Consider the following 27,995-nt stretch of genomic DNA (forward strand, 5'->3'; position numbering starts at 1 on the left):
TCATTGCAACAATCAATGCTGACACCCACCGGGAGACAATAGGTTCTGTTGCCAACAAACTTAGGAATTATGAGAGTATGATTAATGGCCCAATGCAGGCTCATATCTCAGCTGTGATTAAGGAGTTTAAAGAGGAGATGAGGGAGGAGATAAGGAAGGTTAATACAGCACCCGTGAGAGTCACAGGCCCCAGAATCAGCACCCAACAATCCCCAGCTAGAGAGAGAGGGTACACCCCAAGGGCTAATCTGTGGTTCTTTCTGCGTGACCATGGGGAAGACATGGGGAGGTGGGATGGGAAACCCACTTCTGTCCTGGCAGCACGGGTCCGTCAACTCAAGGAGGGAAACTCTAACCGGGGGAGCTCCACCAAAGTGAAGGTAGCCTCAACCTCCCGTGACCAAGCTTGTGGGTACGATCTGTCAGACCCCCTTGAAGGGACCTCTAGTATGTATGCCCAAGGAAGGAATGATAACCAGTGTTAGAGGGGCCCTGTCTCTAGCCAGGGAGAGGCACGGGAAAACCGGATCTTCTGGACAGTGTGGATCCGATGGCCTGGCACATCAGAGCCACAAAAATATGATGCTTTAGTTGATACTGGTGCACAGTGTACTCTGATACCATCGGGACATGTGGGGGCAGAGCCTGTTTCCATTGCTGGTGTGACAGGGGGATCACAACAATTGACTCTGGTGGAAGCTGAGGTGAGCCTGACTGGGAAGGAGTGGAAGAAACACCCTATAGTGACTGGCCCAGATGCTCCGTGTATCCTAGGCATAGACTTCCTCCGGAACGGATATTACAAAGACCCAAAGGGACTCAGGTGGGCTTTTGGAATAGCCGCTGTAGAGGCAGAAGACATTAAGCAATTGAACACCTTGCCTGGACTGTCAGAAAACCCCTCTGCAGTAGGACTCCTAAGGGTGGAAGAACAACGCGTGCCAATTGCGACCTCGACAGTGCACCGCCTGCAGTATCGGACGGATCGAGATGCCGTGATCCCCATCCACAAAATGATTCGGGAGCTGGAGAGCCAAGGGGTGGTCAGCAAAACCCACTCACCCTTCAACAGCCCCATCTGGCCTGTGCGCAAATCTGACAAAGAATGGAGATTGACTGTGGACTATCGTGGCTTAAATGAAGTGACTCCACCGCTGAGCGCTGCTGTGTCGGACATGCTGGAACTCCAGTACGAGCTGGAGTCCAAGGCAGCAAAGTGGTATGCCACCATTGATATTGCTAATGCGTTTTTCTCCATTCCTCTGGCAGCAGAATGCAGGCCTCAGTTCGCTTTCACCTGGAGGGGCGTGCAGTACACCTGGAACCGACTGCCCCAGGGGTGGAAACACAGCCCCACCATCTGCCATGGACTGATCCAGGCTGCACTAGAAAAGGGTGAGGCTCCAGAACACCTGCAATACATTGATGACATCATTGTGTGGGGGAGCACAGCGGCAGAAGTGTTTGAGAAAGGTGAGAGGATCATCCAGATACTACTAGAAGCTGGCTTTGCCATCAAGAAGAGCAAAGTCAAGGGACCTGCCCGAGAGATCCAGTTCCTGGGAGTGAAATGGCAAGATGGACGGCGCCAGATTCCCACTGAGGTCATCAACAAGATCACAGCTATGTCCCCACCAACCAGCAAAAAGGAAACACAAGCTTTCCTGGGTGCCATAGGTTTCTGGAGAATGCACATTCCTGAGTATAGCCAGATTGTGAGCCCTCTTTATCTGGTTACCCGAAAGAAGAATGATTTCCACTGGGGCCCTGAGCAGCAACAAGCCTTCACCCAGATCAAGCAGGAGATCGCTCATGCTGTAGCCCTTGGCCCAGTCAGAACGGGACCAGAGGTCAAGAATGTGCTCTACTCTGCAGCCGGGAACCATGGGTTGTCTTGGAGCCTTTGGCAGAAAGTGCCTGGGGAGACTCGAGGCCGACCACTGGGATTCTGGAGACGAAGTTACAGAGGGTCTGAAGCCAACTACACTCCCACAGAGAAGGAAATCTTGGCTGCCTTTGAAGGAGTTCAAGCCGCCTCGGAGGTAATTGGCACAGAAACACAACTCCTCCTGGCACCCCGACTACCGGTGCTGGGGTGGATGTTTAAAGGAAAGGTTCCTACTACCCACCATGCCACTGACGCCACATGGAGCAAATGGATTACCCTCATCACTCAGCGCGCCCATATTGGAAACCTGAATCGCCCTGGGATTTTGGAGATAATTACGAACTGGCCAGAAGGTGAAAACTTTGGTCTCACTGATGATGAGGAGCAGGTACAAGTGGCAAGGGCTGAAGAAGCTCCACCATACAACCAACTACCAGCAGAGGAGACCTGCTACGCTCTTTTCTCTGACGGTTCCTGTCGCATCGTAGGGATGAACCGGAAGTGGAAAGCAGCCGTATGGAGCCCCACACGCCAAGTTGCACAAGCTACCGAAGGAGAAGGTGGATCGAGCCAACTCGCCGAACTCAAGGCCGTCCAGCTGGCTCTGGACATTGCTGAAAGGGAGAAGTGGCCAAAGCTCTACCTTTATACTGATTCATGGATGGTAGCCAATGCTCTGTGGGGCTGGCTGGGAAGGTGGAGGAAGGCCAACTGGCAACGTAGAGGAAAGCCAATCTGGGCTGCTGATATATGGAAAGACATTGCCTCTCGGATGGAAAAGCTGACGGTGAAAGTCCGTCATGTAGATGCCCATGTCCCCAAAAGTCGGGCTAATGAGGAGCACCGAAACAACGAGCAGGTAGATTAGGCAGCAAAAATAGAGGTGTCAAAGATAGACTTAGATTGGCACCATAAGGGGGAGTTGTTCCTGGCTCGATGGGCTCATGATGCCTCAGGTCATCAGGGCAGAGATGCCACCTACAAGTGGGCACGAGACCGAGGGGTGGATCTAACCATGGACAGTGTTTCCCAGGTTATCCATGACTGTGAGACGTGTGCTGCCATCAAACAGGCCAAGAGAGTGAAGCCCCTATGGTATGGTGGGCGGTGGTCCAAGTACAAGTATGGGGAGGCCTGGCAGATTGACTACATCACACTGCCCCAGACATGCCAAGGCAAGCGCTACGTGTTGACCATGGTGGAAGCCACCACTGGATGGCTGGAGACTTTCCCTGTACCTCATGCCACTGCCCGGAACACCATCTTAGGCTTGGAAAAGCAAGTCCTGTGGAGACACGGCACCCCTGAGAGAATTGAGTCTGACAACGGCACCCATTTCAAGAACAGCCTTATCAACACCTGGGCCAGAGAACATGGTATCGAATGGATATATCATATTCCCTATCATGCTCCAGCTGCCGGCAAAGTTGAACGGTGCAACGGACTCCTTAAGACTACCCTGAAGGCACTTGGTGGGGGAACATTTAGAAACTGGGAAATTAACCTGGCAAAAGCAACCTGGATGGTCAACACCCGGGGGTCTGTCAATCGAGCTGGCCCTGCTCAGTCAGAACCCTTACACGCAGTAGATGGAGATAAGGTCCCTGTAGTACATATGAAAGGTATTTTAGGGAAAACTGTTTGGATTAATCCCACCTCAGGCAAAGACCAACCCATTTGTGGGATTGTCTTTGCTCAAGGACCTGGTTACACTTGGTGGGTAATGCAGGAAGATGGGGAGACCCGCTGTGTACCACAGGGAAACTTGGTCTTAAGAGAGAACTGGGTGTAAGATTTCATGGTGTGCAGATGGAAATAGAATAAGGGGTGGATAATGTCCTGGGTTGTAAGATAAGCTTGTATTCCAGTTGCCATCTGTTGAAGAAAAAACCGGTTGGACAGGTTTTTGTTATCTCTCTCAGAGACAATGGTTTTGCCCTGTAGAGGCAATGGTTTGTTTATACACCATTGACTGATTCAATGAAGGGCTGGTAAATGTAACACCGTGAGGGGTCCCACCCAGAGGGGGGAAGCCAAGCACTCTATTGTTGTTTAAAGGGGTAGCTTTTTGGGGAGAGGAGGCAGCTCTCTGGGCGGGACTCCGAGAGAAGCAGCTCTCTCTCTCTTTGCGGGATTTCTGGGGAAGCAGCTCTCGCTCGCTCTCTTTTCGGCGGCACTCGCAGCGAAGCAGCCGGCGCGCGCTGAGCCGACGGCGGCGGAGCTCAGAGGCAACCCCGGCACAGAGGAAGACCGGCCCCACTGCCACCAGATCTTCAGAGGAAAACTATACCCTTCTAAAGATCACCTCTGCAGCTGCAACTCATCAACTATTGCAAGGGAAGCAATTGTCCCAGCAGAACTGATACTGGCATTCCCCAGGTTCTGGACTTTTTCTTTCACTGGTTTTGTTTGTACCGATTGCATTTGCCTTTTTTTTTTTAAATTGTTGTCTAGTTTTCTCCTAGTAAAGAATTGTTACTCCCACTCCCATATCTTTGCCTGAGAGCCTTTTAATTTAAAGATCCTGGTAATTCAGAGGGAGGGGGGTTTGCCGTTCTCCATTGCACAGGAGGCTTTGCCCTCTTTTACAGACTCCTGTCTTGTCGAACCAAGACAAGCCCTTACAGTTGTTTCTTGTGAAGATTTCTGCACGTCTCTCCACCACAGTGGCAGTGCTGTGCAAAACAGTAGTGAAGTGTTTTACTGGGAGAGGCTCAGCTTCTCCCTTAGCACTGGGGGTCTGTGCTGTAGGTTTCTGTTCCAGGAACTTGCACAGAGCCTCAGAAAGAACCACACAGCCACAGTATTAGAAAATATCCCAGTTTATTGCAGAATCTCAGTTCTGAGAGTTTTACAAAACAATGTATTTACAGGTGAGGAAGGGACTAACTCAGCTGCAGTGTGCTTTGCTGGGGCAGGAACAGACTACAGAGGAAAAAGGAAGAAAATCAGCACATTCACAAGTCACATTTTTCTTTACAAAAGTAAGATAGGTGTAAGGCTGGTGTGCACAGCTGACTGGTGGTGTCCTTGTGGGGAGCACTCTAGGAAGAATTCAGTGCAGCCCTTGTGCTCTTCACAGTGATTCCAGGCACCTGGGGCTCAGAAGAAGCTGCATCAGCTCAGCTTAGTGTGACATTAAGGCACAATCCAGTGATGCCAAGGGCTCTAGGTCTCCACGTGTGCCAGTAGCTCTGCTTGTGGCTTCCCTCACAGTGAGTGATAATGTTTGAGCCCTGCCCATGGCTTTCTTTGGGGTGAGTGATGGCATTTGATCTTTGCCTGTGCCTTTCCTCAGGATGAGCGGTGGTGTTTCAGCCCAACATCTCTCTTTCCAGCCCCCAATCCTGGACTTGGCCATGCCAGAAGCAGAGGTGGACAGAGGACAGAAGGAGGGGACCATGGTGTGGGACAAGGGAGGGATCTCAAACGGAATTCCCCCAAAACGATGTAAGACCTCCCTTCAACCCCACTATGGCTGAACACTAGAGAAAGGGTATGGATGGATATTTGAAAACAAATGCACAATTTAGTATATATGCTGAAACCTTGTTTTTGAACTTGTCCAATAAAGTTTGTCTCTAAACTCAAAACTGTTTGTCTTTTTTTTAATTAGATTTTTTAAAAAGTTTATTACTATATGTAATCTTGAGTGATGGCTCATTCAGATTGTTCACGGGAGCTGCACTAGTTTACCCCGCCCAGAAGGGAAACTTCTCCAAACATGGACTTCTCAGACTAAGGGCTAAACCAAACCATCAGCTCTGGTTGCACGTGGAGTCCCAGGTGCTCTCAGCGAGGTAGAGGGAGGGTTCAAGTTCACAGTAGAGGCTGGGCATGGCTGGCACTGCCAAGTGCCTCCAGCCATTGCTGTCCAAGAGTGTCCAGGCAGGGATCCATCCCTAGAGGCCTGTGTGCTCCTGGATCCAGTCTCGCAGGCTTGTGAGCCGGCTGTACACCCCAGGTTTGTTCCTCTGGGCACAGCCATCACCCCAGCTCACCACGCCGGCCAGGAACATCCGACTACTGGGCTCCACACTGACCAGGGGCCCCCCAGAGTCTCCCTGCACAGAACCACACAGGAGCATAAGCACCAACTCCATAGATCACCCTTGTGCACAGTGTTAAAGTCATCACAAAAACTGAGCAAGAAATAATCAGTCAGGAAATCCCCATTTAAGTCAGCTGTCATTACAATTTTTTGGCTATTCCCTGAAACAAAAATTAAAGCATGGCAATAAGAGCCACAGTGCCAGAACAAAAAACTATAAAATACCAGTCAACGAGTCTGGCTTACTAACTAAGACTCTGAATAACAGTCAGAAGTTGGAGTACGGCTGTATGTCCTAGCTGGTGAGATGGGGTCTAAATCCTGTGGTTTTGGGCTGTAGTTTTGGAGTCATAAGTCATGCATCAACACACTTGCTGCTGGTGCCCACTGTAATCTGTTCGTTGTCTGAATCCAGGAGAATTCCCACAGATTTATGTTAAAAATGTAAATGTAAATGGAAGTACCAGAATGAGCATGGCTGAGCAAAGGCCTGTCTCCCTGCCTAATAACCACTAATGAACACTAAATCCAGGTGCTGCCTTACCTGGCAGGCATCCACACCACCGGTCAGGATCCCCACGCACATCATGCGTGGCGTCAGCTGATCTGTCAGGAGCTGGTTACACACAGTCTGGTTGATGAGCCGGATCTCTGCCTTCTGCAGGATGGAGGCTCCCGTGCCTGCCAAGATGGAGGAGCATCTTAGGTAAAAATACACATTTTTAAGCAGGTCCCCGTATTTTCCCTCAAGAAACACAGAAATCATAGACTTGTAGAATACCAGAATTGTTTGAATTTGAAGAGAACTAAAGCCTGTCTTGTTCCACCCCCTGCCATAGGTAGGGACAATTTCCACTAGACTAGGTTGCTCCAAGCCCTGTCCAACATGGCCTGGAAGGCTTCCAGGGATGTGGTAGCCACAGCTTCTTCTGGCAACCTGTTTAAAATACATCAATGCAGCCCCAAATCACATGCCAGTGCTCACCTCCTTCTGCAGTTGCTCCCCATCCAGTCACCCACAGGTCCTTGCCCACAGGGAAGTTGTGGGTGGCATCAGGCAGGCAAATGGGCTGGACAACAGCTGTGAAGGTGACAGGGCTCTGCAGCTCCAGCACAGCAATATCATAGTCATAGGTGTAGTCATTGAAGAAGGGGTGGGAAATGATGCGCTTGATTTTGCGGGTTTGCACATTGGGGCCACTGCGGTCACCTTGGTCAGTCAGCCCCAGGTAGGCTGTCCATAGGCTGGGGTCTGAGTACCTGCATGGGGCCCATGAAACACAGGGTGAGACCTTATCTTGGAGACAGCACTGCTCACTACCTTAAACAGTTTCCTTGAGGAATGCCTCTCAGAGTCAGGGTTGGAATATTGTGGTTTTGGTCGCACAATATAAGAATAATATTAAACTGTTAGAGAACTTCCAAAGAAGGGCAATGAAGATGTTGAAGGGGAAGCCGTATAAGGAGCAGCTGAGAGCACTTGGTCTATTCAGCCTGGAGAAGAGGAGACTGAGGGGACACGTCATTGCAGTTAAAATTTCCTTGTGAGGGAGAGAAGAGGGGCAGACTCTGTTCTGTGGTGCCCAGTGACAGGACCAGAGGGAAATAGCCTGAAATTGTGTCAGGGGAGGTTTAAGTTAGGTATCAGGAAAAGGCTCCTTTCCCCAGAGGGTGGTCAGGTACTCCCCAGGGCAGTGGCCACAGCATCATGCCTGACTGAGCTCAAGAAGCATTTGGATGGTACTCTCAGGCACATGGTGTGACTCTTAGGGATGGTGCTGTGCAGGGCCAGGAGCTGGATTCGGTGATCCTTGAGGGTTTCTTCCAACTCAGCTTATTCTGTGATTCTCTGAAATACCTGGAAGCACAGGGATGTGAGGCCGGTACCTGATGCCTTGCAGTGGCAGGAAGCAGTGTGCTGCTGACACCAGCCAGCTTGCTGACACCAGCGAGGCCCCACAGATGTGGCCCTGGCTCTTGACGTGCAGGCTGACCTGCCATGGCCACTCTCCCACGTCCGAGTTCTGCCCACCAACGATCCGTGACTTCCTGACGTAGGAGCGGAGCCCACAGTCTAGAGCAGAGAAGGAACGCTTGGTTTCTCCTGTTCCCACCCCACGCCTCCCCTCTGTTCCTCCAGGACATCTGACAGCACAAATACCCTGCTACCCATGTCAGGAAGGGCTGATGTTCTCTGCACAGATGCTAAATTAGCTACAACATTTACTAGCCAACTCTGTAAAGGGGAGATAAACCCCTGTATTACCCATCTAAGCCTTCCTGAATAACACAGATATCCCCACAGGCTGCTAAAGAACATGGCTTAGATATTTCCAGATCAAGCTCCTGCACAGAAACATCCAGGGGCTCTCTCTGCCACACTAGGGTGTTTCTCTGAGAGACCTAGTCCAGAATCCCATGTCTCCCCCATTCCTCAGGCACTCACTGCAGTTGTCCTCGTCCGAGTGGTCCTCACAGTCCTGCTCCCCGTCGCACTCAGGGTTCTGTTTGCTGATGCAGCGTCCACTGCGGCACTTGTACGTGTACTCCTTGCAGGGGACTATGGTCTGGCCTGATGCAGGCAGGATGAAGGCACAGGGGTTAGCCCCAGTTCTGGGGAGGTCACATCACGTCCACCTCTTCTGCCCAACCCCATGGCATTTACACCCCATGCAAACACACACACACGAGGGTGCCCAGCCCAAGGAATTCCATCAGAGGCTGTGTTTGCTGGCAGTCTCACAGCAGCTAACCCTCACCTGTGCTGCAGCTGCCCTCATCACTCCCGTCCCCACAGTCGTCCTTGCCATCGCATTTCTGTGTGCTGGGGACACACTTCCCGTTGTTGCACTTGAAGCTGTCAGCTGAACAGCCTGGGGACAAGAGAGCAGCTCCTGAGGGCTGGGCATAAGTTCTGCAGCACCTCAGCACACAGCTGAGCCCAGCTCCTCTCACTGAGACAAGTAAAGCCTCTGCAGCTCCAAAATACTATCTCCAGTCTCTTCTTCAAACTACACACCACCACTCAGTTATTCAGCCCTTTCTAATCCTACACCTCTGTTCATCCTTCTTTCCTCTGTGCTCTCATTCACCTCTATCAGGTGAGTGCCTACCATGCCTGGGTTTTTTTGCCTGCTCATTTCCAGCACAGCACTTCCCTCCATCCCATGAGCCTCCATTACCCCTGTGTGCCTGCTTGAGCCCTCAGCCCTTTGTGCCTGCAGGGTGAGTCACTCACTGCATTGTAGCTCATCGCTGTTGTCGCCACAGTCGTTCACGTTGTCACAGACCCAGAACTTTGGCTTGCACCAGCCATTCTGGCATCTGAACTGCTGCTCGGTACAGGCTGGAAGAGCAGAGTAAGAATCACTGAAAAGCCTACCCAGTTGGGTAATGAAATGTGTACCTCCATACCATTCAGCTCAGCCAAACCCACAACCAGCAGGATTACACAGAAAAACACATTCCCAGCTGGGAGGAACTGGAAAGAGAGAGTGATGTCACTGGGAGAGGGCTGGATTTGCAGGAGCCCACAGCTCTTATGCTGAGAAGAGATCCCAAATTGCACACCGAGTCTCATTCCAGCCTGGAGGAAGGCAGCAGTGCTGGTTCTGGCCAGAACTAAGTCACATTACCCAGAACAAGCCTAACCACCCCAGGGCAACATGGCCTTTCCCATGCTGTGCCAAAGAGAAACCAAGGCCGGACTTACTGCAGGACCTCTCATCACTGCCGTCCACACAGTCCAGCCACCCATCACAGCGCATACTCCTGTCAATGCAGCGGCCAGTATTGCAAGTGAACTTGCCAGGGCAGGCTGAGAGGGAGAGAGGGATAAAACCACATATAAGCCCTCTTGGTGCTCCCTCTACATCCCTTCTGCAGAGTTCCCTATGCCTGCTTACAGCAGAACACAGCAGGAAGACCAGGAGGTTTGCAGGAAAGCAAGGCATGTTGCTATTCCCCTGGAAAAGGCTGCTTCCCAATTTACAGGGCAGTGTAAACAGAGAGGAGGGACAGCTCCATATCTCAGGGAAACCACTTTCCCCACCCCAGCCCCAGGGTTTCAACTCACGGTCACTGGAGTCATAGGACAGGAACTCTGCAGAGAAGCCTGTGTCTGTGTAGGATTGGTCTGAGTGGAACTGGAGCTCGATTTTGTTGGTGGTACTGGCCACCACAAACTGGGAGCGCTCCCCACAGTACCTGCAGGGAGAGAGCAAAGAGGAGTCAAAGGGCTGGAAGTCAGCACCAAGAAAACTTCCTTGTATCCCTGATCTCCCTGCACACTCAGGGAGCTGAGGGGGCAGGAGAGCAGGGAGCAAGTCTGATTCCAGCACAGACTACTGGGCCTCAGGTTCTGAATTCTGCTGCTGCTGGCAGAAGGTTTGGGCCAGTTGTAAACAAAAACTTGTGACTTTAGGAATGACTGGGAACAAGTTCTTCCACAACTCTGCCTGCCCCATGTGTCTGATCTCAGATACACTAGACTCATGCAGGATCCCATCTCACCATGGCCAAGTGGGATCATGTACATGAACAGCACTGCAGAGGCAGGTGCTGACTTTGAAGCCCTCTCTCTGAGGCAGGGTCAGCTCCCTTGTCCAAAACATTGTGAAACAAGATTAATCACCTCCCTGTGAGGTACTAAGTTTTCTGTCTGGCCCAGCTTCTATCAGGCCAGGGAATGCATCTGGAAAAGCATTCCAGGATATGAGTGCTCTGAGAATGGAGAGCTGCTCATTCAAGCAAACCCACCCCAGATGTTCCTGCCTTCTGACACCTGAGCTGTGTGCTGTGATGCTCCACAGTATCTGAGGGGTAGTTCAGATGCAGCACACCACAGAACCAAGTATGGGGCTCCCCACTCATCATGAGGCAGTTCTGGGTACCCTCTTGCCTCCTCCCAGCCCTGACAGCACTAGCACATTTGTTCCCACAGCAAATTAAGGAAAGCACAAGGTTCTGTGCTTTCCTAACCAAATAAAGCCACTCCATGGGTTCAGCCACCCAACACTCACCTTGTGCCATTGATCTGCACATAGTCTTTGGTGCAGGAGCTGACTGGGATCCCAGGCTCTAGCACAAAGAACATGTTGAAACGCACCTTCACGCTCTTTATAGAGGGAACCTGCAAAAGAAAGCACATGTTGCTTTCTGGAGCAAGGAAAAAGGAATAGTTTCACAGGAAGAGGGTTGTGCTTGGGGGGAGGACAGAACATAACTAAAATGGGGAAGTCAGTTTTCCAGCAGGAAAAGAAACAGTTTCATAAAGTCATGGAGTCACCCTAGCTCCAGAATCCCCAGTGGAACAGGCATACAGAGGAGTGGAAGCCAGGCCTTTGGTCAACAGCCAGTAACTGGCCAGTCCCAAATCCCATACTCTCATCCTTCTTGTGTGAAGTTACGGGATTTTTCATGGTCTCCTGTGGGGTTCAGGCCTCTTGCAACTTCTTCTGCCTTTGCTTCCAGCTCCTAAGGGTTCCCTCAGTCATGCCAGACTTGGAGCCTCTGAGCCCCAGCTGCTCTGAGCTCCCTTGCACCATGATGATCAAGGTCATTTAACAGACTTGTTAAGAGAAAGAGAGGGCCCATCTCACCTCAATGTTCCAGACACAGTCCATGTCTGGGGGGTAGTGTGCTGGGTAATAGGGAGTTGTGAAGGTGCCACTGTCTCCCTTCAGGATCCCACCGCAGGCTAAAAACAAGCAGGAAGGTAATAACAAATTAGAAATTTAGATGTGGTTCTTCCAAGCCTCAGCTGGCTGTCGTTGGAGGCAGAGACAACAGTCTCTAATAAGGTTAATTCACTCTCTGGAGAGAGCAGCTCTGATCCAAGGCTTGAGAGAACCCAGGAGATCAATAAGGTGCTTCCATCAATCTGCATGTCTAATCCAACATCTCATTTTTGCCTGCTTGGGGATATCTTCACTGCAGCCAAGAACACTGTAGGCAAGGCAAGCGCCAAGAGGTGACCTGCTTCCAGGCGCTCTAGCCCTGGAAACATCCCTGAAAAACTGACTACAGCCACAGCCACCTTCCTGTTTAGCTGCCCATGAGACATGGGGAAACAGGCCAAGGCCTCTGCTCACCTTTCATCTTTGGGAGCTGGAAGAACTCAGCCTTAAAGCCAGGGAATCGCCCCTCCTTGTTGGTAACCAACGTGACTAGCATGACATTCTGGGAGGACAGGAAGGTCAGGTTGTAGGATGGGGCATAATTCCCACAAAGCCTAGGAAGCAAAGGACAGAATCCATAAGGCACTGCTGGCACAGGAAGCCTCAAGCAGCACAGCTCAGCTCTGAGGAGGGGCAGGAGCAGGACATCTCAGGATCACCCTGGACTTGGTGCCATACAGGAATACCCACCTAACCAAGGCGTGGGGCTCCACAGGGCTCAGAGAGTCATACACCTTGATGTAGTCACTGTCATCTCTGCACGGCTCCAGCTCCAGGGTCTTGAAGGTGAGACTGATGCTGGAACTGGCATCTGCCCTCAATGCCCAGTAGCAGAGGGCATTGTTGGGGTATGGGCTGTTGGGGAAGCCCGGCGTGGTGAAACTGGTGACCTTCCCTTCCTTGGCGTGAAGGGAGAACATGCAGCTGTCTGCCCAGAGAGTAGGGAATAGTTAAAAGGCAAAGAAGCCTTGCCCTGCCTTTCCTTGGGATGCAGAGAATAATTGCTGCAGGCTATCCCAGGGCAGATGGCTCTTCCTGGATAACAGCAAGGCCTATGCCACAGTCTGTCCAACCCCAAACCAGCTCCAAGAAGCACACTGGAGTCTGCCTTGCATGCACAGCACCTCTCCGAACCCTCCCTTCCCCATCCTGCAAGAGAAACACCACCCTAAAGAGACCACTGAGATGGAAGAACTATACTTACTGTCCCGGGCGGAGTGAGCTATGCTGGGGTCCACAGCTGCAGGAGAAAACAGAGCTGGCATCACCCTCTGGGCTATGGGAAATCCCTGGGCACAAAGCTGAGGTTGTTCCTCAGACTGTCATTGATCTGGCCTCACTTGCAGAATCTCTCCCTGCACACTGGCAGGAGAGGCTGCTCCTTCCTGGCCTCTGGGAGCTGAAGGAGCAAACTTTCCCTCTGCAGAGGGAGAACTCATCCTTGTCCCTCTTCCCTGGACTCAGAGGGGAACACAGAGCATTTGAGCAAAGGGGAGCAAGGTCCATGTAGCCCCCCTTTAGGCTGTAAACCCCAATAAGCTGTGCTGTGACATCCACGTCCTTACACCAGCCTCAAGGCTGGCTTTCCCATGAGAGGGCTGTGACCAGCACCCTCTCCTTCTAGAGAAATATCCCACCTGGTCCCATACAGAGGCCCAGGGACAGTGGAACCAATACTCACGGAAAGCAATGACCGACTCCACCTTCAGCATGGGGTTTCTCAGGCGGGGGTTCCACCTCTGCACCAGGCTCTGCTTGTCAGCCATTGCCCTGTCCAGGCTCCCTTCCCGGTATTTGGGCACAAGGAATTCTGACCAGTAGTAGGCAATGACACTGCCTTCACTGTGGAAAGGGTAATTGTGGGATGAGGGCAAGGACAGACATGGGAGGACTCAAATACCACTAGAATAAGGGGCCAGACTACTTGATTAGCCAGTTTTGGAGGCTGGCACAGGAAAAGGAGAGTTTCAATGACAAGTTAAGCAGACAGCAAATGCCCCTGCCAGCCTAAGGAGTCTCTCAATGCTGCCAGGCAACACCCACTGCAGTTCACTGCACCACACCTTGATTTTCCCAATACATCTGGCAGAAAACAAAATGCATTTTCAGGTCACTTTTTACTGCTCACCCTTTCTTGTGCCACTGAGGGTGACTACTGGGGTGCTTCTATCCCAGCATCCTGGGAAGGAGGGTAAATGGCTGATGTGATATCCTGGTATCCTAGATGGGGCTCAGGCAGTGCCTAACACTCACCTGAAGGCAGTGATTACTGTCTCTCTGTGGTAAGGACCAATATCAGCATGATTCCTGTAGATCTCCTCCACCTGAAAGGGTTAAAAAGGGGTATTCAGCATGTCTGGAAGTGAGGGAAAGGAAAAGGCTAAAGACAGACAGAGCTTCAAGCCTGCAAAGGAAAACCAGGGCACATACCTAGCATCCCTGTGTACAGGAATCAGCAGAGCCAAAGAAAGAAAGAAGGAGAGTTGAGAGCCCCAGAAGAATATAAAGCTGCCCATCACAGCCTGTTCTGACTCAGCTCACCCACTCCTCCCTGGGGGAAGTGAATCCCCAAGCCTGAGGGAAGAGGCAAGACCAGACACAGCTTCAGCCTCTTTTAGACACTTGTCTGTGTCAGTTCCTGTCCCTGACTCATCCAGTGATTCTGGGACATGCCCTGGCAGCTCCTATGGCACTGGGAGATGCCATGGCACTGGGCTGGAGCTGGGATGTCAAGATCCAGCTCCAAAGAAGGTCCCTTGTCCCAGCCAGTGTGACAAGTGAGCAGAGAAAGCTCCAAGGAATCTTACATGGCATATCTCCATGGCCATGGGGCAAGAGAAGAATTCCTTCCTTGCAGAAGGAGGTAGGCAAGAAACCTCTTACCGTGCTCTTCACCTTCTTGGCCAGCATACTGAACTCTGGAGAGCTGGAGTTCTCATAGGCATCCAGGAATTCCCAGTTCAGAACCCGCAAGTGGCCATTGAAAACCTTCTGGACAGGTGTGTTCCTGTCTGGAAGAGAACAGCTAAGGGTCAGGAAGGCCAGTCAGAGCTAGGACTGGTGTCACAGCATACCCCCAGTGACACCACTTGGGGCAGGGAGGTGGAAACTGTGTCTCCAGAGCTTGAGAGGGCACATGTGAGCAAGACCGGGTAACAAAACTTTTCCATGTGGATTGATACATTCCCAGGGTGTTACCCTACATGTCACCACCCACCAGACGTCACACTCACATTTGAAGTGCCAGAACAGGAGGCCAGTGGTGAGGGAGACAAGCAGAAAAATAATGATCAGGACAGTGACGACCACCTGTCGCTTTGGTCCGCGCTTCTCCATCTTCTTGGAATTCATGGCAGGGAGAAACTCCACCCCTTCATCCAGGTTGTTCATGTCCTGGGAGAGGAGGGAATGCAGGACAGTGGGAAAGCTGTTCTCAAAGCCTGGCTTGGGGAGGTCCAGCCACAGAGCAGCCTGAAGCAGGTCTGGGGACAAGGAATGCAGCAGAGAGCAAACCTCAGTGCTGGCAGCTCCACAGCCATAGCAGGACAAATCCTGAAGGTTTCTTCTTTTCTCTTCTGCACACACCTAACTCCTTTTTGGGCCTAATATAACAAGCTCAAGCAAACTCAGGGGCAAGTCCACACACTGTCCTGTGACCATGGCAGGTCACAAGCCCACAAGCTCCAAGATCTGCCTCAGCAGATGAAATTGCAGAGAAAAATTCACCCCCACAAAGTGCTCACTGTGCGCTGGTGTGTCACCCAGAGCTCACAGGGCACAGCATGCTATAAATAGCATTTCCATAAAAGAAGAAACCAAGCTGCTTCCTTCCTTTACATTTTCACAGCTCTCTGTCATGCCTCCTGAGCCACCAGCACTCCTGTGTTTCTGCTTGGAATCTCTCATCCAGCACAAATACTTGTTAAAAGAAATAAACCAAAAAACCAAGATGAACACACCAAACATCCCCACCACCCACAAGAGACGTGGAAGAGAGGAATGAGAAATGACACAGCTCTCATTGTCATCACCACCCCATAATGGGCTAGGTGAGGAAGTGGAAGATGTGTTGAAGCATTGAGCTCTATATCAGCTGTAAAACCACAGGTGCCCCAAGGTTTCACTTTCTCACACCTTCAGTTCTGTTCCTCCATCCTTGCCCTGTGTATCTGTACCTCCCACCCAGGGGCAAGGGTGGAAGGTTGGACAGCTGCAGACCCAGATGTTTTCTGAGGATCCCACACAGCATCCTTGGTACTGTTGGACATCATGGGGGCCCAAATCCACACCTACCTTGAAGGATCCTCTCCTCCCAGCACTGGCAGTGATGTGGGCAGAGCTCACCACATCTGCTTCGGATCTGTGCCTCCCTTGGGCAGGAAGGGCTCTGCACATGCTGCAAAGGCCCAAAACAGGAGGATCCTACACTTTTCTGCTCACCACCTTCCCATTTTCTCCTTAGCAGGCATTCAGCAGCTGCCTGGCCTCTGGAACCTCAGCATGGACACCACAACACAAAGTGCTGACTTGCAAAAATCTGCAGCATTTCCACATGCCCTGTGCTCCAGAAGGGTAATGCTGTCTCCACAAACACGGGATCAGACTTTGCCTGTCCTCTCTCAGCCCAAGGCTCACACAAACCTACTCCAACAGCTTGGGTTGACTTGATGCAAATGCCACAAGCCCCTAAATTTGGGAAAAGTATGAACAAGGGGGATATAGCTTGATAGAACACAGGGGAATGGCTTCGAAATGAAAAGATAGCATGGCTAGATGAGATACTGGAAAGAAATTCTTCCCTCTGAGGGTGGTGAGGCCTTGGCACAGGTTGCCCAGAGAAGCTGGCAATGTCTGCCATCCCTGGCAATGTCCAAGGCCAGGTTGGACAGGGCTTGGAGCAGCCTGGTCTAGAGGAGGGTTTCCCTTTCCATGGCAGGTGGGTGGGACTGGATGGGCTTTAAGGTCCCTTCCAAGTCAAACCACTCTGGGATTCTGTGAAAAACAACTAGCAAAGGGGATCCTGCTAACAGAGGGATCGCCGAGTCTGCTGTACAGACATAAGGAAAAAGCCATCTTTACTGCATTTCCTCACTGAATTTCATCTTATCTTTCCTCATCCTTGCCTGTCAGGAAAGCCCAGCTCCCCCTTGAACCATTCCCCTACTTCTTTTGCCCTTTTCTTCACCCAATGCCTGTGCTCTCCTCCCACCCTCCACACCCCACTGCAGCCTCTCCTCCTTGTGATATTTGCCCAGGGCCCTTCACAGCAAAAAGGGAAGTGGTAGGCACCTTACTCTGAGTTTTTGTCAACGACTCTGTAAGTTTAATATTCTCCAAACACCAGAAGACCACCAAGACCAGAGCAACCCACCAGTTTTCATATCACCTGCTCTCAGAATCCTCTTACTTTATAATTTGGCGGTTCAAGGAGGGAGCATTTGTTCATTTTTGTGTTTTACTGCCTAAGAATAGAGAGAAAGAACTGTTTCTGTCCCCAAAATCCACCCACCTCCAAAATAAACAGACCTAGCAGGGCTGCAGAGGACAATTCCATGGGCAATGCTCCGAATCCTTTGATTCAGTGCTTCTAATCATAGTTTGGCTTCTGATCATACAGGAAAACCTTGCAGATATTACCCAAGGAAACTTTGAAACAGATGACATACAAAATAAAGCTTAAATACACAGGGACATCCTAAATCAAGAAATTCTTTAATCAAAGTCAAAACTACCTGGAGTTTGACACACTGTCTACCAAACTGGCTCCTACCAGTTTTTCAATAATGAAATAAACCCCCCAAAACCTGGTAAAGAGAAGAAACTGTTCACAAAACTTGCACGCACATCCTCCCTCCTTCCACAGGGCTGCTCACATTGCTGAGCCTTCTCAGGACTTACAAGACATTGCTGCTGTTGGCAGGAAGCAAAGTATTCCAAAGTATTTAATTCTTTATTAACATCTGAAGGGGCCTATGGCAAGAACACATTCTCAGGCACTTAAATGATCTATCAGTTTCCCCAGACTTTCTGGAGCCAGCGAGGAAGAACTGCAAGGAAAACCTATATTCCATAAGAAAACTCTTCAGCATCGGGGATCTTCTGCCATCTGCAGAATTCATACACTTCCTTTCACCAAACTGTCAGAAAAAAGGGTGAGCAGCAAGCAGGAGCTCCTGCTGTACAACACTGCACAACAATGTGGCTGATGCATTGCAACATTCCCTTTAAGCTAAAGATTGGGTCCTTGCAGAAAGAAAACTTTCCCAGGGAGAAAATAATGGGTGTGATTAAATCAGAAGGTAAACAGAGCTCCCTTCTGCCTCCAGCACACACAGGCACACGGACTGTTCCTAGGAGCAAGAAAATTAGGCAGGAAAACTTACCATCTGCCTCCCTCGGGGAAAAAAAAAAAAAAGAAAAAAAAAAAAAGAAAGAAAAAAAAAAAGGTATGAAAAATGTTAAACCTGTGAGAGTTTACAGCGTGCCTTTGTCAGTTCGTTCTTGCTCCAAAGCTGAGGCAGCAGCAACACCGGAGCAGACAGGAGTGCAGGGACTTCCGGGCAGGTCACTTTTGTTTCTCCTCCAGCACACGGTGCACAAGCAGCAACTGACAGTCACTTGCCAGAAGTTACCCGTGACTACAAGCAGATAGGCGGCATCATTCAAAGAGGTTTCCCTTCCTCCTCGCTCTCTGTGTTGTATTCCAGCTCTCATCCTCTCCCATTCCCACACCTTATGGGTGCCATTATGTTCCTCAGCCAACACAGACACTTGTGTGAAGAGCCCTCACCCATCACAGCCTGGGTAAGCAACAGCCATTCCTGCAAACTCTTCCCAGTGAAGAATCTGAAGCCTCCCCCAAGCACTGCTGAAATGATGAATCAGGCCCTGCAGAAGGTCTCAGATGAGGAACCGTGTGCTGAACTCTAAGAGGCTGAAACCTCCCTGCCCACACTCTGCACTGTGGAATGCCCCTGTTCCTAAGAGACAGGAATTTGATCTTACCTCTCTTTTGTTGCTAGTAACTCTTCCCTTGACCCGAACCCTGACTCTACCCCTGTGATACCCTATAAAAACCCCATGACCCTGCCTTTGCCCAGTCTTTCCTCTCCATCCTGCCCCTCCTCCCCGCAGGTAATAAATGTATTCTCGAGCTTTCCGAAACAAGGACCCATCTCATTCGTTGCCGTGCCCGGCACCGGCAGCTGCACCCTCCCTGGACACAAGAAACCCAGTTGCAATGCACTGCAACACTGCACAAAAACCACCCGTTTGACCTGAGGACCAGACTCACCTGTGCCCCACAAGTGCAGCTCAGCCTCTGCCCCTCTCACTCCCTGTGCTCCATATCCCCTTCGCATCCAACACTTGAGAGGAAAAATATCCTGTCACCATCCTCTAAGTTAGATGGAAACCAGATGAAATCACAGGAAAGACAGACTCAAAGATCACAGTTAAATCAAGAAAAAGACAACTGCAATGATAATCTCCTTTACTTGATGGCTGCTGCACATTTCCCTCGCGTGCTCTGAACATTAGCAGCTGTAAACTAGAGTAGCTGAACACATTCTAGTCTCACCTTGTCCATGGCTCCTCCAGAAACCATCTATAGCCCCAAGTGACTCAAGGTCTGACTGTCTCATCCTTCTCAAGGAAACTGCTCAAATAAACATTGTTAACAGAAAACCTCCCTTGATATTCTCTCTGCCTTAGTCACTGCAGCAGTTACTTCCTCCTGCTCCTCCTCACTCAGTCCTTGCCGGTATGGCCAGGCTCCCCACACAGGCAGTATGACCCACACTGGTCACAGCATCAGCTGTGGCAGAAAAGCCAATCCAGGGAAAGGCTCAGACAGGCACTGCCCCAGATCTCTCATGCCTCAGTTTCCCCTGGAGTACCGACTCCATGAAAAAACTTGGAAAGGAAGTGCACATAGATGGATTTATAGAACTCTGTGCTCTTCTGGACAGAGTCTGAGCTCAGTCCTGGGAAGAGCAGACCTCCCACTCCTCCTTCCGTAAGCCACACGATGTATTTTTAGACGGTGACTATGCTCCGTCCAACTGGACAAACCAGATGCAGAGGTGACTAATTCTGTCAGCAGGAAATGCAGCTGGCACAAGGGGGCGGTGGGACCCAGCTCTTCACTGGAGATCTCACAGGAAAGCAGAGAGATTCTCCTCAGTGAGGGATCATGGAAAAGCTGGGATATACCAGAGAATACTGCTCTCCACCATGATGTGTGCAAAGCAGGGGTCCCACTGGAATCAGCATCCCACATAGAGGCTGGTTTCTGCCTTGTTTGGCACCCCCAGATGGTGACGTGTCCCAGTCACCAAACCCCTTACTGTTCCACTCTCCTCCAGAACAGGCGCTTCATCTCTCCCTCAGTGTCTGCATCTGCTCACAGGACTCTGACCCACAGAAGGACTGGGCTCCTGGCCATTAGTTTCACAAGTCCTTTATGACCACCAGTTAATTTGTTCATCCAGCACCAGACACGAGATTTACCTACTTCCTTTGACTTTTCCAACTTCAGACTCTGCTGGTCTGCCATGGCACTGTTCAGGGCCAAAGCTCCCCAGATCATACAAGGTAAGAGCAGGTGTGCAACCAAATAAAATCTCACAGCAAAAAAACGTCACCATCTGACACCAATGTAAACCACCAAGAAAAAGAACCCATAAAATACCAGGCTGGAGGAGGCATAGGGAGGTCAGAGATGAAGCAGACTCATTGGAGTGGATGGTTAGACTCCTGAGGGTAATTAGAACTTGGAGATCCGAGGCTGTGTATCTAAGTGGCAATTCCCACCTCCCCCTTTTTATCGACACCTGCCTCGGGTGGTGTTCAATAAAAACTAAAACAAATACCACATGAGAAACGAGAGGAATGAAACCCATCAACTGAGCCACAGTCTCACGACATAGCCAGCAGGCCAGTTCAGAGCTCAGGAGACCAACAGGGTGGGCTTGTGTGGCAAAAAGAGCCAGAAAAGTTGTATTTTCAAAAGCTGAGAATTTCTGAATCATGTTGAAAGCCAACATCAGCTTTGCGATGCTGGTATGAGGGAAAACAGCCTGTTACCCATCCGGAAAAGTAAAACAAATGTAAACAGCATGTGCAACTTATTTCAGCCAAGTCGCTCAAGTACAGCTACACCATCCTTAAATCAACTCTTGCACCAATTCTTGCTGCAAATCCAAACAGGGAAAAAGATCTGATAAGAATCATCTCACTTCTCTTCTTACTCTTGATAAGAAATACATGGAAACAGCACACATGGGAAGTGAAACTTATGTAACATGTATTCGTGCTGTGCTGCCTCACCACAGGCAGCAAAGTACTGAAGAAACTTTTCCAGTGCATTATTTTTCATCTTCAGTTCTGTATTAAGGACAATGAAGGTATAAAATTATGACATCAAAACTAAAAAGGGAATATGGGGCAAGAGCTCAAAGACAGAGTCCTACAGACTGCATCTTCAGGCACAGAGGGCAGGTGCAATAGTGAAAGATACAGGTCACACACACCTATTTCACATACCAAGTTTGAGCTTAACCCTCTACAGCAGATTGTCTTGTGACCGCTCTGAGTCATACAAGAAAACAAATTCCTTTAGGTTTATTATAGAAGAAACTAATGTTAATGTTTGCAGAGATAGCATAGGCTTGGCTTGCTGCCCCATCCAAGCTGATGGGTGCAGCTCTGTCCTGCATCACAGCAGCTCAGAAAAAGCTACCACGCTTCTGTGTGTCTGTGGTAGCAGAGAATTTTATACTTAAATCTGAGCAACTCTTGGGGAGAAGCTGGGAATAAACGTACCCTACAGCCCTGATCTGTGTACCTATGGGCCATGAAATTCCTCCTTACAACACACTGATGTCCCAAGAGCAGCAGAGAAACATGCCACAGATGCAAACAGCTGATTTAAATCACTCATATGTCTTTCCTGGTACAGACAGAACTGCCTGGAAAACAGAACTGCCTCCAGCAGCTTAACCAAAGCAGCAGAGCCCCAGACCTCAACCTCCACAATCCTTTTGACACTTTACTCATTCCTGCAGTTCTGAGATGGATCAGGATCATGAGTCTTCAATGTTTGAAGCCAACAGCCAGGAAAACACAAGCACCTCCAACCAGGAAGGTCTCTGTCTGCCAACCCCATCCCTGTTGGCTGCTCCCTCCCCATCCCAGCCCATGGTCCGGATATTGCAGGGCATTATTTCCCAGTCTGTCCCAGGCGGCCTTTGGATGGAAATGATACATTCTACCTTGGGCAAGGGGAGAACCTTTGCCCTGATACTTTCCACAAGCCAGGCCCTCCAAACACTCTTGCTGCTCCCTCAAAGGTTTTACACAGTGATCTTTCATTTGCTGAGCAAAGGTCTGGCCTCAGCCCTTTTCTCATTGTGTCTTCCTTATCCCTGTTTGCTTTTGGCAGCAACAGCAGCCAAACTGGCCCAAGCAGCAGCTCACCTGCCAGCCACTACCCCAAGGAAACACTCTGCACCTTTCTAAGGAAGAGGGGCAGCTTCTCCTCAGCCCAAGAACTACGGCAGCTCCTTTACCAGCACAGGAGGAGACACAAGACGTTGCAAAACCACTAATTTCCTCCACTCTCATAAGTGGAGGAATAAGGGGCCAAGTCCAACAACAGTCCATGGGTGACAAAATATTTGTGCTGTTTCCTGCCAGGAGAGCAGGTACTGTCTTCAGGGAAGCTGCTCTGGCTCAGATCAGTCTCTCTTGAACTGACATAGGGAGAAAACTGATCCAGAACCATGGAAGGGACCCACTTGAGGCCTCAGTCCTGCATAAAAACAAATCAGAGCACAAAGCTACCTTCTGCCAAGAGAACAAGCCAGGCAGGGAAGATCATGTCCCACAAGTGTTACCCCAGTCTGGCTAGGGACAAGAAGCTTGAGCTGAACTGCTTCAGCGAGAGCCTCTCCTTCCCAATCCCAGTCATGGCACACACTGGACAGTGGAACTGAAGGCAAGAGAAAATTTCTTGCTGTAGGCCAGCTTTTTGATCAGTGCCAGAACCAGCAGCTCCTATGTTGCTGCGAGATAATAACTACTAAAGCCAGGCCTTGGAGACAGACACCACACACCTTGCAGGTAGGGTGGGAAATGCTGCTGTCCTGCTTTAACCCAAAACCCTGTGTTTGGAACAGCTCTGTGGCACAGAACAGGCTCTGGAGGTGCAACCCAAACTCAGCCGTCCCTGCCCAACCCTCAGCCGGGAAGATCTACACAAGAAGCTCACTCAGGTCTCAGAACACACTGATAAATAATGCAGCGGTTAATTAATGAAGCCCCACAGCTCTCGGTTAAAATTGTCCTTTACGATGCTTGAACAGGTTTAGCCGGATCTGTTGCTAAACAACCCAGAGCCAGACTCTGCACACAACTCACTAGCACGGAGTTTATCTTTACTCAAAACCCACTGCCCTCAGCTGAAACCAAAACCCGCGGAGCAACGGCAGCACTGACACCGAGGAGACCCAAAATCGGCACAGACAGGTGATCTCCACTTCCCCAAAGCTGGGGTTTTTTTTCTGCTCTGATGAGCTCAGCAACGTCCCCCAAACAGCTTATCCTAACCTTATCCAAGGGTGAGCTGGAATCCCTCCTTCCTGAGGGATCCAGAGCAGCCCTGAACCCACCAGGCTTGGAGGAACCGGAGCGAGCAGAGGACGCGGCAGCTGGGCACAGGCTGGCAGGCGCCCGGTGTGCTCACCTGCAGCTGGGCGCTGTAGCGCGCGGCGGCACCGCGGGCCGGGGGGCCGCGCTCCATGGCCGGGCAGAGCGCGCCTCAGGCCGCCATGGCGCGGCGGCGGCGGCCCGGCACGGCCCGGCCCGGCACGGCGCCCGGCTCCTCCTCCCTGGGCTCCCGCAGGTGCGGGCACGGAACCGCCCCGCAGGTCTGTGCCGCTCCCGCCCCTCCTGCCACGGAAATAAGGGAAAACACTGTGCCCAAAAAGCCCCACATCAGCCCTGCACCATCCAAGCGATCCTTCTGCCACAAGCTTTACTTTAGCCAATGAAACCAGAAAAATCTTGTCTCATACCAAGAAAAGACGTCTTGCAATCGGTAGGAGGGCTGGCTGGCATGCAAAGATGCATAATTCCTAAAGAAAAGCTTTGTGTATCCAGGGTCTCATCCCTCCTCAGGTGACAACATTATTGTGCTATGAAACCCTGCTGCAAAGAAGGGCATTCTCAGCATGAACAGACAGTTTACCCCAGGGACAAGCCTCATGCTCCCAAAAACACTCGGAAGCAAAATACTCCCTTTTCCCAGCCTGAAACCTGCCCTCAGCAAGGCTACAGCTACTGTAGGAATGAGCTTTCTTTTGACTAACACAGAGAGGATACAAAGTGAACAACACAGCAGTGCTGCAGAAACTGGATGTGCACCCAAATGTGGCATTCAGGCGATGCTCACACACAACAGCCCCTGGGGCCTGTGTGGTTTAATATTTAACAGAGAGGGAAAGGAGCAACTGGGGTTCTGAGAACACTCTAATGCAGGTTTGAAAGAATTTGTAACACTGAAACCTGCATTTAGTTTTACTTCACCATTTACCCCTTCTTCAAAAGATGATTCATACACACACACACACTCCAATATTTAGGTTTCTCACATTCAAGAGCATGCCAGGATTAAAATAGCTAGATCAAACTCACTTTTTAATGTAAAAGTTCTTCCTTTCTCCACCTTACATGTGACAGTCCATATGAATATGTGATATGCCCATCAAAAGTTGAACTGGCCACCCCACTGCTGATCCAAACATTTTTGCACCAATTGCATCCAGCCCTGAAACTGGATTTTTTTAAAAACATTTGAACACTTAAAATTTCCCAGAACTCTTGTTCTGGTAAAACAAGAGTTGATGATCACACGCAGAAAATCCCTTGCAGAGTCTCCTTTGTTTTCCCTTGCTCTATGTTGTCTCCTGCGGAGCAGAAGTTTTGCAGGCTTTTTGCAAGTGGTTTTTTTTTTTTTTTTTTTTTTTTTTTTTTTTTTGCGGGGGACTAAAAATAGAGATGGAGTGAGGTCTCTGATCCTGCTGTGGTATAGAAACACACAAACCACCCCTTCCCTACCCCCTCAGCAGCTGCCAAAATTCCACCCACCGCGGAACACAGCACAGGAAGCAGCATCCCTGGATTTAAGGTACGCCTCTTGAAAAGGTGTCGTGTTAGTCAGGCTGCTGATGTCAGGAGCTCTCAGCGCTCCCGCTGATGCCCAGCCCTGCCCAGCGCTGTTTTTACAGCCACTCCCTTACCTGCCTGGCTGCAGCCTGCCGTAACAACCCCGTGAAAGAGCATACTCTGGATACAAAGCAGCTGTTTTCAGATGAACCACTGCTTCTACATTCTACACATCCTTCCAGTTTTGGGCATCCACTGATCTCCTCCAGGCTGATGCCAGGCGAGCACCCATGCTCAGGGATGTAGATGAGAGCAAAATGTGAAGATCCACAATCCCTGGTTCGACACAAAGCTATGAATGCTCACTGTTTCTTGCCATTCAAGCCACTGACATTTTACAAACTAATTCATGAGCCCTTTTTGAATAAGGGACCACAATCACCGTGGGGAAAACCAGCAAGCAATACATGTACAAAATGTAAATATTCTATAGCTGGGAGGCGGTTGGTTCGAGGCCTCAATACCAGGATTCTGGTTTCTCTGTTGCTGGAGCACAGGGATTTCCTTTGTGGCTGTACTGCAGCCAAGTCACCGTGGTGGGAGCAGGTCTCCTCCTGAGCAGTGTACAGCCCCAAAACATACAACAACAATTCCCAACCTGTCTGCCACGTGCTTTTTGGTGAGAGATCTCCATGTCTAACTAAAAGATGCTGAGCCCAGCCGAGGCACAGTGAAAACCCAATAAAGCATGAAGTTCAAGGCACTCACCCTCATGCAATGGCAACAGTCAGCCGCAAAGCCTCTGTTTGCTCCCACTGGAACCAGTTTATCCAATAAAAGCTGTCACCTCCTTTTCCTTGCGTTGTCTCAGCGTTGCCACAACAGCATCTTGAGAGCAGAGCCGAGGTTTGGGATGAAGGCGAGCCCTGAAATCTGAGAACCAAGTCCGGCTTGGTCAGAATCTGTGCAAGTTGCAAGAGATAAATCGCCCTGAGCTCGAACCCCAGACAAGGATCAGCTGCAGGAGCAGCAAACACTGTCGGGGCAGGCAGGATCCTTCCGCATCAGCTTCCAGCCCTGTGAATGCCATGCACGTGAAAGAAGGGAAGAACTGCTTACATAAGGAATGAAGGTCGGCTGCCTGCGGGGGAAGAGTCTTCTGGTGGAGGCAGCTGCCAGGAGCAAAGGAGCACTATCCATCCACACCAGCGACAGGCCCGATTCACTCAGGGACAAAGGCTTTTCCTTCCCGTAGCATGGCTCAAGGATTGTACTCTCAGCGCGACTCCCAAATTCAAATTTCAGCGACAGTGCCCTCCCACCTAGATTCCAGCCAGGCAATCCCGAAACCACCCCATCTCAAAGCTTAATCCGGTCTGGCAACTTCCTAAGCATTACAAAAGACAGGGAGAGAGATAAAACTCACAGGGTGTCCTGTTACTTTGCATTCCAAAGAGTAAATAAAAGGCTGATTCAGTGGGAGGAGAGGAAAACGTCATCCAGTAGCGCTGTGCTTTCCATCTGAACACACAGCCCCCAGAGCAAAGGCTGTATACCGCTGGGGATGGGCACAGTCACCTTGGGCTGATCCAGCCTCTCCATCTGCAATGCAAGGGAATAATTACTGATTGTGGAGAATGCGAGCTGTAAAAGTGTAGTGAGTTGCCCTCAATTGGCCACATGCTGCTTTGGAGCCGAACAGGGAGGTGGCACTCCTCTTCCCAAAGCTGTTCAAGGATTACTGTGTCATTTGGATGGGAACTTCTCCTTTGATCTCAAATGCTTCTCTCACGAGCTCGGGAATAAGAACCCTACTCCCAAAACATTATTTTGACAGAGATCACAAGTAGCTTTGCCCTCCTGAGATCATGAAAGCTGGCCAGAACCTTAGGTCTAGTGCCCTGCTCTATCCCAGGAATGACATGGGCATGAGGGCAGCCTCCAACACACCCCAGACAGCTCCTAGACTCACTTCCAAAATCCAGGACGGTCATTTCTAGTGCTTCTGGTGCCAGCCACCTGTCAGTCATGGGGCTCCCAAAGGAATACAAAGCACTGGGGAAACACTAGAATGTAACCTTGCTGCCAGGACTATAAAGACAGACAGGTCTCCTTCTTGAACTCTTCAAAAGCTCGTGAAAGCAGAGAATCTCTTTTGTGAGCTCTGAATCAGCAGCAGCAGTGTTTGCCAGCCAAACTGCAAATGCAAGAGTGGACAGGCCTGACCGCCTGGTTTCTGGCATCCTGCATTTTGAAACCACTGGGCACGCCCAAGGCTCCAAGTCAGGTAAAGTTTGTCTTCTAACGAGCCGTGAATGTGTAAACTGAGGCCTTAACTTAGCTTAAAGCAGAGAGATGCCGACAATGCGCTGGAATTGTCCATTTATTTTTGGTTTATTACAAACAGGCAGAGCTGCCTCAGTTTACGTACCTTGCCTCCTTATTTTCCACAAGCTCAGACTTTGTGTGGGTGTTTACAACTAAAGACAAAGCATGCAGCTTGAAGTTTTCACCAACTCCCCTTGTTTCCCTCACTTTGTTGGTACACAGGACCAGGGATGTGGGTACATAGGGGAGGGTTTGTGATGTTTCATGGTCCAGCTCCTGCTGTCTTTTAGATAACAAACTGCACATGCTGTTGATGTGCCCACCTAAAGCAGGAAAACAGGTTGTGAGTTCTTCCCCAGATCTTAGTCTGGCAGAGGTGAGAATCAATCTGTGCTCTTCTGGATGGTACTAGAACTCCGTGCTGGCTTGATCATGCTTGCAGATCTACTCTAGTCCATCTTCCACCCCAAAAGCACCGTGTCTGGGTATAATATTTGCTGGAAACTCCCCTCCTCTCACAAAAATCTATTCTAGCATTAAGGTGTCTTTTGAGTTTTTGTAATATCCAAACTACATTTCTCACACTGCGTGAAAAGTTGATGAACCGGGCAATTATCTGAAGTTCAAATATTTGTTGCTGACTCCCAAGGGCTGTAGGACAGCCCTCGGATTCCTTCCACCAGATGGCAGAGAAACGTTGGGAAACCTGTCTCATCTTGCAACCCATCTCAACCCCTGAGAGAAGACAGCACTTCCCTTGAATAATCTATGAACTGGGACCACTGTTCCTACCCACTTTTGTTCTCTATGATGCTTGACTTAGAGCATAAAAAGTCAGGAAAAAGATAAGCAGGGATTAAATTCAGTCCTAATGCAAACTGTG

At 50.2% G+C, this 27,995-nt stretch overlaps 1 protein-coding gene across 25 annotated transcripts in view; it reads right to left on the minus strand.

Moving 5' to 3' along the window:
• ST14 (ST14 transmembrane serine protease matriptase) overlaps window positions 1–26,323 on the minus strand; it is a 59,501-nt gene extending 33,178 nt beyond the window's left edge. For 4 of the 25 annotated variants that reach the window (XM_085560039.1, XM_085560047.1, XM_085560050.1 and 1 more), the window contains exons 1-18: window positions 23,364–23,504; window positions 14,851–15,010; window positions 14,501–14,628; window positions 13,871–13,941; window positions 13,299–13,459; window positions 12,822–12,857; window positions 12,308–12,545; window positions 12,032–12,171; window positions 11,540–11,637; window positions 10,961–11,070; window positions 10,015–10,145; window positions 9,652–9,756; window positions 9,178–9,285; window positions 8,699–8,812; window positions 8,386–8,511; window positions 7,827–8,013; window positions 6,925–7,199; window positions 6,484–6,620 (exon numbers count right to left, since the gene is read on the minus strand). In XM_085560039.1, the coding sequence (XP_085416165.1) occupies window positions 6,484–6,620; window positions 6,925–7,199; window positions 7,827–8,013; window positions 8,386–8,511; window positions 8,699–8,812; window positions 9,178–9,285; window positions 9,652–9,756; window positions 10,015–10,145; window positions 10,961–11,070; window positions 11,540–11,637; window positions 12,032–12,171; window positions 12,308–12,545; window positions 12,822–12,857; window positions 13,299–13,459; window positions 13,871–13,941; window positions 14,501–14,628; window positions 14,851–15,010; window positions 23,364–23,420 (2,382 nt within the window). In that variant the 5' untranslated portion in view covers window positions 23,421–23,504. Of the gene's footprint in view, window positions 1–4,694; window positions 5,953–6,483; window positions 6,621–6,924; window positions 7,200–7,826; window positions 8,014–8,385; window positions 8,512–8,698; window positions 8,813–9,177; window positions 9,286–9,651; window positions 9,757–10,014; window positions 10,146–10,960; window positions 11,071–11,539; window positions 11,638–12,031; window positions 12,172–12,307; window positions 12,546–12,821; window positions 12,858–13,298; window positions 13,460–13,870; window positions 13,942–14,500; window positions 14,629–14,850; window positions 15,100–18,081; window positions 18,219–19,196; window positions 19,369–23,363; window positions 23,505–25,552; window positions 25,718–25,903; window positions 26,081–26,210 lie in introns of those variants that run through there. The other 21 variants (XM_085560041.1, XM_085560052.1, XM_085560056.1 and 18 more) reach the window with 18 other exon arrangements.
• Between the last annotated feature and the right edge of the window lie 1,672 nt (window positions 26,324–27,995).

Source organism: Lonchura striata, chromosome 24 (genome assembly GCF_050655825.1).
Source record: "Lonchura striata isolate lonStrDom1 chromosome 24, ASM5065582v1, whole genome shotgun sequence".
Classification (NCBI taxonomy): Eukaryota; Metazoa; Chordata; class Aves; order Passeriformes; family Estrildidae; genus Lonchura; species Lonchura striata.